General features: G+C 41.9%; 1 protein-coding gene across 10 annotated transcripts in view; it reads right to left on the reverse strand.

Moving 5' to 3' along the window:
• The window catches only part of LOC144227666 (transducin-like enhancer protein 4), a 142931-nt gene that overhangs the window by 131376 nt on the left and 325 nt on the right, over window positions 1–11230 (reverse strand). For 7 of the 10 annotated variants that reach the window (XM_077759350.1, XM_077759345.1, XM_077759344.1 and 4 more), the window contains exons 2-4: window positions 11053–11150; window positions 10013–10076; window positions 8772–8816 (exon numbers count right to left, since the gene is read on the reverse strand). In XM_077759350.1, the coding sequence (XP_077615476.1) occupies window positions 8772–8816; window positions 10013–10076; window positions 11053–11150 (207 nt within the window). The remainder of the gene's footprint in view (window positions 1–8771; window positions 8817–10012; window positions 10077–11052; window positions 11151–11230) is intronic. The other 3 variants (XM_077759349.1, XM_077759343.1, XM_077759342.1) reach the window with 1 other exon arrangement.

Raw genomic sequence — 11230 nt, forward strand, 5'->3', positions numbered from 1 at the left:
CTTAAACATAGGAGATCACACATATTCTCGGCCAGCTCAGTCTGAATGTGAGCAATTCCCTCATCACCAGATTATTTCTTGAGCACCTTCTGTGTGACAGGCACAGTTCTCAGTATGAGGGGCACCTCAGAGAATAAACACACTGTTCCCATGAAGCTTACATGCCAGTGGGACAGGGGACACGGGCGAGAAACAAGGTTGTATCTAGTATAGCATGTGTGCCTAGGAATGCAGGAAAAGCCAGTTTTATTAAGCACTTTGCTACAAGTGGATCTAGGCTTCATACTTTAATTTGTGGATCGTAAGCCTCCCTTTGGGCAGGGCCCAAGCACTGGAAGGGTAGAAAAGAAAAGAGGAAGGCTCTGTACGGACATACACAAACGCCCTGATCAGATCTCTAGGTCAAGAGGACCCCCTACCACCCCCTGGCGCCAACAGCACCCTTCCCGCTGCGTGCCGCCAAGAACATCACAGGAGCAGCACCCCGTCTGCTGTCTGGAAACAGCACGGTCAGTGAAGGAAGCCCTGGAAGGGAAGTCAAGAAACCGACTTCCTTTTCTGCCAGTTACTCTCGCTATGCAACCTCGGGCATGTTCATGTTCACCGACCTCCGTGACCCCTAGGCTCCCCGCCCACATGCTGATCCTCCTGTACTGTGACACTGGGCTAGTCTCTTAAGCCCTTAAGCCTCAGTGTCATCTGTTCAAGGAGGCCAGCAGAATGACACCGCTTGGCAAACTGTCGAGTACTCCACTGACAGAAGCTATTTAAATAAATACATGGATCCAAAGCTTGCTACTTGCTTTACAGGAACATCAGGAAGATTAAGGAGAATGTATAAAATGCCTTAAGCTCTCTGTAAAGAGAGGGTGTTACGGGGTACTAGTGCTCGTAATTTCTACAATTACTCTTCTTTCCAGTTATATTTCCTTGCATTTTCAAATTCCTTAACCGAAATCATCCACAATCCCAGAAACGCAGAATACACGATGAGAAAATAAGAGCAGTATCCTGATTAGAATACCACTAAATGGAGTAAGCTTGCTATGAAATCAGGAAGCAGATATCCATCTTCGTCTCCTCGGCCTCTCCGTGCCAGAGCCGCTGCACAGGCCACGTCCCCACAGGGACCCGAGGCGTACCAGGCCACAGACAGAGCCGGCGTCCTGGGCCGCGACAGCAGCCACGCTCTCTTTCCCTGAAATGGAGACGCTCCCTCCACAACACAAATCCTGAAGTACCTGGGAGCAAAATCCTCAAAACTAATGGCGAAGGGACCCAACTCACCAGAAGAACAGGTAAAAGGGGCGTTTGGGAGCATGTGTCTTCTGTTTCTCTGACAGTCCAGTTAAGAAACCCCGCACCGTGCCCTTCACCCACCAGCTGGACGGAGCACAGGTTACACAATGGAGCTCTCTGAACAAAGTTTTGGCCCAGGGGGAGCGAACTCGCAAGAGCCTGGCACAAACACTGGGTCAATTCCAATGAAAATAGCATATATAGATTTGGGTTGACGAACGCTGGCTAAATCCCTCTTTACAGTCAGAAAGCAACTACCACTGACAGCTGCCACTGAGGCAAAGTCAGAACAGCTCTGACTTTTGCTTTTGAGTGAAACTTGCGAAGCCCTTCTAGCTTAAAAGGAGAGCAACGTTAATTTCATGAATCCCATCTGCAGTGCACTGAGGGCGGAAAGAGCCAAGTCCTAAGCCTCACAAACTGTCCTTATCAGTATAAACACTTTGATTTATAGAGTCGCCCCCCCAACCCCAATATGCTGTCTCCTGCTCTTGACCAGTGGCCCAGCTCACCAAAGTGATAACCCAGCCCCAAGACTACTGGATGTGCCACCCCTGCTGCAGCGCTGGGGCTTTTTAAGTGGAGGTGTGAAAGGAGATCAAGGGAAAGAACCTTCTAAAAATCACTCGCTCCACCACCATTGAATACATGAGCGCTGTCCTGACATTAATAACCAGACTATCCAGTCACATCAAAGGTAGTGAAAATGTCCTCGTTAAAAAACAAACCAAAAAAAACCCCACAAATAACTTCTAAGTCCACGTTTTAAACACTTAATTCTCAACTTACTTTACCTACTTTGTAACACAAAAAGAAAAAAAAAGGAAAAATTCTAGGAGAGAAAAAGTGAGACAGGTGTGAACACCATGGCTGTCGCCAGCACGCTCTGACTTCACTACGGCTGCTACAGCACCTAAACACATGAGATAGTTCAACCCAGCTCAGAGGTATTACTACTTAGGTTACAAAGAACTTCGCCCAGATAAAAACATAAAATCAATATCCAAGAGGGATTAAGGGGCAGTGAGAAGGAAATATCCTTATGTTTGAATGCTCTAAAGAAAATCTCTTACCAGTAAAAGCAAAATATTTACTTTCATTTAAAAGTTTGAGTTGTATGTGATTTCCTGCATCTAAGAACCTCTTTCTGAACTACAAAGAGGCCACAAAACATCACATTTTCCCCTCCCCGTTTTCCCCTTCAGAAACCCACAAGATGGTGATTAACAAACAGCCCCTTGTCTTCAGGCATAGTTTTAGAAGCCACAAGGAAAAGATAAAAGTCAAATGGAAGAGCAAGTCTGTAAACAAATGAGAAATAGGTTGCCCACGGAGGAAGCAAACTCAGTCTCGATAAGCTGGCAGCTCTCTTCACTCCATCTGTGGGAGAGATTCAGAGGGAACGCTACTCTCACCCCTTCACCGAGACTGAAGGACACTCCAGGGACCCTGGGCACGAGCCTGGAAGTTCAGTGATTTAAGGACAAACCCCAGGACTATGCCAACCTCCCAGGGGCTCTCCATTCCCAGAAGAAACTGAGACCTGAATCTCCAACCCAGAGCAGACCTATCTCCAGGTAAACTCATGTGAAGTCCTGAATCCACTACCAAATAACTGTATCACCTTGTGCGGATGTGATCCTGTTTAATCACCCTTTGATTGGACATAATCCCTTTCTTAGGATCACTCTGAGCATTAAAGAATTCTGGCAGTGTGCCCAGAGAAGTGCACACGACGGACATATAATAAACATTCACTTCCACTGAGAGGAAATTCCAGTTCCACTCAACACTCACTGTTTTAGGTGAATAACCTTCAGATATTCTAGAAGAGCCTCAAAAAAGAGAAAAGTCATACTTCAACATGTGAGGAGAGAAGAAGGGGACATCCACGCCATCCAGAAAACACCCTTCATTACACACCTATCCTGACAGTTAAATTTCCTTCTCACACATTTGCTTCTCTTCCAAGTCCTGTGAGAAGTAAAATGACAGCTCATGGGGTCCTGCCCCAAGGTACTGCCACTTGGTATCAACTATCCTAATGTTAGACCCTCTATGAGTTTTGGAAAAAAACAGATAACTTAAAACCTACAGATATATAGATTTACTAAATAGGACTGACGTTGGGTCCCTATCCCAAAATGTCCAGATCAGAAAGCCAAGGGGTACGAAAACACCACTATCTGGTTAATATTAATTGTGAAGTATTACTGAAGTATTACTGAAGGCTCAGTAATCCTAAATTAGAAGAGGTGGCTTTAGGGGAGCCTGGGTGGCTCAGTCGGTTAAGCATCCAACTTCAGCTCAGGTCATGATCTCACAGTTCCAGGAGGGTTTGAGCTCCGTGTCGGCCTCTGTGCTGACAGGTAGCTCAGAGCCTGCTTCGGATTTTGGATCTCCCTCTCTCTCTCACCTTCTTCTGCTCATGCTGTCTCTATGTCTCTCTCAAAAATTAAAACATTAAAAAAAAAAAGAACAGGTGGCTTTAAACCTCAATGAAAAAACACAAAAGCACAAGAAGCCCCTCCCCCACCTAAGCGTGCACATGCCCTTCTAATTGTTATCTGGAGGTTTTCTGCACTGTCATCAAATTTCACTTGTAATCTCTTTGAGATTTTCCAGCACCACAGCATCCATCCACTGTTCACCAACCTCTCGACTATTCCCTAATGTTGACACAGCAAAAGAAAGTTCTGTCAGCAAAAATTTCATCAGTTTACTCCTTCTGGCTAGAATATCCCACCTTCAGTAGTTCGATCATCCATTTCTGAAAAAAATGGTCACTGTGTGGGAACGCAAGACACATTTTTGCCTACACTCTCAAACACCTACTCCCGCCCCTAATCCAAGTGCTTAGTGTCCAAGACAGGAGGTGTGGAAGAAGCTAGTAATATTTTTTAAAAATAGTAAGTGTTCTTATGGGAAATCTGGTCGAAGCGGAACTTTAAACAAATGGACTTCCATCACAAGCACTGTTCCCCAAGAAATTTACTGCACCCTCGAATCGAGTCCACTCAAGCCTGGAATGTCATGCCAGTCATATATTGCTTCAACCTCAATAAATCTCTTTTTACTCTTCAAATCCTGGGCTACTTTTCTCAAATAGTTCGCGGAAAAGCACCAACCTAATTAACAACAGCTTCCTCTGCAACAGTGGCCTTCATTTCACTTATTTACACATTAACTGCAGCCTCCTTTTGGCCAATCCAGTCTATTCTCTGTACCATGCCGAGCCTTTTATCTGCCCTGGACAGCATTTTCTCCAGCAGATGAAGTAGATGCCGATTGATTTGCTGTCGAGCATGGTAAATTAATAGCAACAAATTGCTGAGGGCCCGTCTCGCAGCTCCACCATGCTTCGGCAGTTTTGCTTTATTTGCTCCATGATGGGCAGCAGTCGGCCTCTTCAAGTCAATTTCTTCTTAACAACCTGCAATACTTTTCAATGGTGAAAATAGAGCTGTTCCTTGTAAGTCAGAAATCAATATCCTATTGCCCTTAGAAAATGCTAAACAAGCAGTATTGGCAATCCACTTGGTACTAGAGGGTATCAGATATAATGCAAATCCATACTGCTTCCCTCCTTGTAGTTATTACAGTTTGCTAAAAGGTTCCTAATGTCATTTATCATCATTTACCATCGACCAGAGAGGCTATGATTATGATATCCTATCAGTTGGCAAGGCCCTTTCATTTCTATTCAATTAATATTTTAGCAGCACTCAAATGGTTGTGGCCCAAGTCTCGTAATAAAATTTACATGGCTTGGAGTGAAACAGAAATTCTCCTGCTCTGATTAAAAATAATTATAGCTACATAGAAAAATATATACATACACACATATACATACTTGCTCACATAAACATACAAACGTGTATATAAGAGTGCGGTATTTACTTTTTTAGGTTCCAAGTGTTGCAGATTTCCAAACTTTTCTAATTCTAAAATTCAAATACTAACCTAAACTTTTTTTAGAAGCAAAAAGACGTCCAGAGTTCCGAAGACAGACTATGAGAAAGTCACAAGATGTCCTCAAAATGTGGTATATCCACCTCCACTCGCAGCTCCTATCGGTGGAATTCGCATACCTACTGTTCCTGATCAACATCCAATATTCACTCTTGAAAGAGGTAACTGCTGCTGTCAGATTACATCAGGGAGGTCTTCTTTAATTACAGCAGTACCAGTGAAGGATGGAAACCAGCAGCATTTAGCAACGTTATCAACTGCATGCATCACCCCTGCTATGCCCACGGGTCACTGACCCATTTAGAATCCACACTGTATTTATAAAGAGTAACAATCGGCGGGCCGCCTGGGTGGTTCAGTCGTTAACCATCCGACTCTAGGTTTCAGCTCAGGTCATGATCCCACGGCTTCGTGGCTTAGCACCACATCGGGCTCCGTGCTGGTAGCTCAGAGCCTGCTTGGGATTCTTTCTCTCCCTCTCTCTCTGTCACACCCCCCCCCCCCCATCCCCNTGCTGTCTCTCTCACAAAATAAATAAAACTTAAAAAAAAAAATCATCAGAAATAGTAGCAACTAAACCGTGGGCCAACTGTCCCATTCCCCCCCCAAAACCAAACAAACAAAAAACCAAAAACCCCACTTAGGGAAATCATTAGGGAACAAAGGTAATGTTCTTTCATTTTAAAAAATTCCATTATGCACACATCACAGTAAAACGTGTGCCATTTCTATGTCCCATTTGTCTTCGTATTCATGCTGGAACCTGAGACAGTGGTGAAGCATTAATTCACATTACGGCCTAGAATGCTCCATTCTAACTTTTCTGGGGTTTTTTTTTTCCAGCTTCCTTGGCTCAGCTCTATCGATCCTACTAAAGAGTACCAGAAATTAGATTCATATTTTATGCTCTAATTCCATGTCATGTCACCCAGTTCTCCTTTAAAAAAAAAAAAAAATCAACTAATTCTACCAGACTAATGCTATTTACTCAGTTACCAAAATTTAAATTAATTATGTTCTCAAACATAATTGTTAAAAATTGGCAACATTATGCAGGCTTAATTAAGATTAAATCCAATTTACTAAATGTACTTTAATTGGTACTAATTACATTAGCTTTCATTTCAGAATGACAAATTCCCTGTAGATTTCACTCTATAGTCTTCTGTCAGAATCAACACAGGGTGACTGGCGATGAACATCATACAGAAAGGGGAGGGGCAATAATACCAGACACCACCCTGTGTGGGCCCCCCCGCCCCCCGCTCTGCGCTTTTATCCTTTTATCAATTTGCTAAGTCACAGAGTCATGACTCCATCACAGCCATCATTTTCTGTTCCAATGAAAAATTTCTCTAAAAATAAATACTCTGTGGCTGGCAGCAGCCAAGAAGAACAAGAGCGTTAACCAAAAAATACACAAAGGTTTCAAATATCAGGGCCACCAATTACCAGGGTACTTCCAAGGACTCCGGGGACTCCTACTCTTGAACCCTTCAGAGACACAAATCTAATAAGTGAATAAGCCTAACCCGATCTTGAGAACTAGGCCCAATTATGCCGCAGGGCAACTTCCCTGCATTATTGCTGCTTTCCATTACGAGGGTATCCAGCGAGTGCATCTGGAAGAGAGGCCAAGAGGAACCAAGGCTGTCTGCCTAGGAAAACAAATAAAGACAGATATGCCTCTGTGCTTAAGGGGGAAAAGAAAGAAAATATAATAAGTAGGTGGTTTGCAGGGCTGTCTGTATTTCATAATGTGATAAACTGCCCTCAGGATTCTTGGTATGATTGAATTTAAAAGCAAGGTGGAAAAAAAAGGGAAAATGTACTCCATTCTCAATTTGAAATGGACGGCACGTGAGGCCACCTGGACGAGACGATGACAGAATTACAGAGGTACAAAATGTGTAAAATTAAGGGATCTCACACACTATCCCCCCCCCCAAAGAAATGCATACAATCAAACACAAGCTCTGTCTGTGCCTCTCAGAACTATAAATGTTGGGTATAAAGAGATCTACAAACTAAGTGTTACGGTAAATAAGACACAGGAGGAGAAATAAAGGAGCATTAATCATCTGGTTCAATCTTTAAAAAGACACTAATCCTGGAATGGTGGGGTGAGGACAAAAAAAATAAGATGTACAAGATCCAGACCTAAAATGACATGTAATGAGCATAATTAAGAAACAGTATCTCTCACATAATTTACTCCTATAAGGTAAAGTCCATCCATAAGCTTGACGGGTTTTTTTGAGGACATATTCGAATATGCAGCAAGCTACACTTTGTTAATGTTGACACTTAAACAGCATATGAAAAAAAAGTATCTGAAATCAAAAGTCCTCAGCCTAATGAATCCCCTTTTCCAACTTTCTGTTTTCAAATACTATTTATCCGATGGCTTTTTTAAAACAGGCATCTTTTAAAAATCCACTATCTGTAAGCATGTGGTAATTATAACCAGAAAGGAACCCATAAGTACTAAAAGCCTAATAATATGTGACCATTTTCTATGTCATAAACTTAGAAAATCAGGATATCTACTGTGAGCACAAATAAGAAATGAAAAGCATTAAGTTTTCCCTCATCTCTTCCCAGCAGGTAAACACATACACACCTACTCTAAAGTAGCTGATGAAACAGACCTGAAGCACTTTTACCAGGAGATCACTAAAAATAAATGATTACTACCAGACAATATTTTTCACACATATGCTATTTTTCTACCTAGAAAATTTAAACCAAACCATTTAATTCAGTTTCCTGGATTTAATTTAAAAAAAAAAAAAAAGGCCCTTTGAGTCATACCTCTCAACACTTTCTGACTAATCCTTACGGTTTTTGTTTTGTTTTCTTTTCTTTTTCGGCTGAACTAATTACTTGATTTGAAGACTCAGTGTTGAACCTTACCGCAATCTCCTATCCTATCCGGCTCAATTTACTCTGCACAAATTTTGGAAGTACAGTTACAATTCCTGGTAAGACCCAACTAAATAGCCTCGAGGGACTGGTACACGGATTTTATTTTACATCAATTTCTTTTGTAGCTCCAGATTTCATTTTGATCTTCCCAGCTCACCCTCTCTTCCATTCTTGCACACCAAGCCAAGGAAGGTTCCACACCATTTACAGTTTTCTTTTTAATATTCTCTAAGAAAAGCCCTCTCCTAGGACAAGTTTGCAATGCCTGAAATACATAAACTCTTTCAAAAGGAAAACAAGACCTCTTTTAAAATTTAGCACCCTGCCTTTGAAAGTGTACGAAGTTTAATCCAAATTCAGACATTTTAAGTCATATTCTCAAATGATTGAAATTAGGATAATATGCAAAAAGGATGGGGAACCACACCTGAAAAGAGAGCGCTGTCTCCCGTACAGTCTTTTAAAATACAGGTAGCCACAAAAATGTGCAGAATAAAATTGCAAAACATACAATTCTTTCTAAAGTGCACAGTATTACGGTCATTTCAAATGGTTATAAAGAAGTAACTTACCTGCTTGTGCATTTCTATATTCAACCCATAGGACATCTCATAATACTGTCAAAGAAGGGAAAGCAATTAATATTGTGCCTTTCATCAGTCTCCCTAGTTTGTTCCAAATGCCCCAAATATGTTTTAAAACAAACATAAAAGCCTCACCTAAACCAAAATAACCATAATACCTCTGCTGCTAAAGAGGAACCCTTAGCTTCATAAACTAGGAGCCACCCTAAGACATAGATTCTAGGAAAATAACTCACAAAACGGAGAAAATCAAGTTCACACATAGCATTCTTAACATCTGCAGTTCTCTTTAAACGTCACAAACAAATGAATCGAAAAGGTCTGATGCAAATTTGGTACCCTATGGACTCTAATTCCTAGGCACACTGGGCAAGTTCATGGCAAGAGTCTCCTACAAATGCTGACGCTCTGAAAGAACTGTTTAGAAAGGTGACGCTACTTCAGAGTTCTGGTTCTCATGTGTAGTGGACTGCTCCTGTTCATACACTCCAAGGAAAAAGGCTTGGTAGGAAATGAATGAGGTACTCTGAAGCCTTTATGAACACGCATAAAAACATGCTTGGTAAGACTTCTGAAAAAGTAGATCCGATTTTTTTTTTTTTTGGACGTGTAGCATAACTGTCATGACAGAAATTCTGGCGGAACAAATCGGTTACACAGGAGACGACAACACTCCTCAAACCAACGCAACACCACAGAAACGGAAAACACACAAAACACATGCAAAGACACAAAACTAGTAACCTAAAGAGTGGGAAAAATCTGAAAAGGTGTCAGGTGTCTTGAGATCCATCACTCTCTGAGAGAAATAAAACATTAAAAATATAACCGCACACAGAAAAACTGGTTAAGGCTGTTTGGAACGAGAGCAATAAAACAACAAAGAAAACCACTAACACAAAATCATTTTGCTTGTGACTCTAAACAAAACATAAATGAGGTTTGGGTTTGTTGTTGTTGCTTCCCCCCCACCCCAGTCTATAAAAACAAAGCACAGAGGATTATACCCCACGCGGCTGAACTTTTTGAAAACTGAAATCAAAGCTGGTTGTCAGAGGCAAGTTCTAACATCCTGGAATTACAGGTTGCTAATGGTCACATTCCCACAACCTCAACTACGCTGGCGCTGGGACCGATCTATGCTACAGCCTCAGGCAATCTGAACATACCCTCGCTTTTGGTATCCTCAACTAAATAGGCACTTTGAATCTGTGACACAGTTTTCTTACCATGACATAATGCCGCTGCATCTCGGTCTTCTCACTGGCCAGTTTCTCACATTCCAGCTTCAGGCTGTTCAAGACATAGTGAAATCTAAGTACAATGCAGACCTCGACTTAACATTCTTCAAAGGTAAACACACATCCCCTCCTCTAAATCACCACCTACAAAACGCCAAATCAAGGATCTTAAACACGCCCTCATTACAGAAGGGAAGAGGGGTGGGAGGGAGGGAAAGGGGTGACTAGAACCAGCCTGGACTTGCCCTTTCAAGAAGGCCCAAATGTGGGGGTTTTGTGAAAGAAAAAAAATCCTCTAGCCCATTTCATTCCAGAACCGCATCCAGAAATGAGCACTCACTAAATACATTTAATGAAAAAAGAACAAGAAAATAAACATCGATAACATCTACATACCCAAACATAAATTTAAGTCCCCCAAAAGGTCACAGGGGAGTTTTTTTCTTTCATGTGCCGGGAAGAGATTAACGAAAATATGAATCAAGCATGTATTATGAATGAGATCTTATTTGTTCCCTCCAAAACAGAGACAAGTTGAATACCACCACCCAGGGGCAAAGTGTGGATCGGGTTCAGTGGCCTGCTTAGGTGCTTGCATTTCAGAAATAAGAATTCCACGTCATTAGAAAGCCAGCGAAAGAAAAATATTTCAAAGGCACTCCAAGTCCGACGGTCGTCTCTAAGAAGAAAACATTTTTTCAGCATAAAACTAATGAAATCGCTCACTTGCGACTTCCCAGGGCTCTCGGCTCTTGGTATTTCAGCGGAATGGCAGAAAAAAGTGAGACGGAATCAAGCCCGGGGTAATAAAGAACCAAGGAAGTCAAAAGGCCCCAGAATCATCCCAACCTTCCATTCTCCAGGCCCCAATAAATCAATATCGAAAGTTTGGCCTCAGCATTTTCCAAGTCTCCCCAGTTTCGATTGTTCTGCCTCCGTTTTATTTATTTACAGAAGGGAAAAATGCTTATTAATTTCTTTACACCTGCCTAAGGGTAAGANGGATCAGCTAAAGTCAATATCGTTACCTGTGGTATTGAGCCTGTAAAAACTGAAACTCTTCCTTAATCCGATCACAGGACTCGGAAATTGTAAATTTAAAGGGTTGAGCAGGCTGATGCGGTGCCTAAAGAACAACAATAAAATATTTAATTAGCCCACATCACAGGCGAGGCAGAGATGGAGAAAACATACCACGCGGCGCTA

Source organism: Crocuta crocuta, unplaced genomic scaffold (genome assembly GCF_008692635.1).
Source record: "Crocuta crocuta isolate KB4526 unplaced genomic scaffold, BGI_CrCroc_1.0 scaffold41, whole genome shotgun sequence".
NCBI lineage: Eukaryota > Metazoa > Chordata > Mammalia > Carnivora > Hyaenidae > Crocuta > Crocuta crocuta.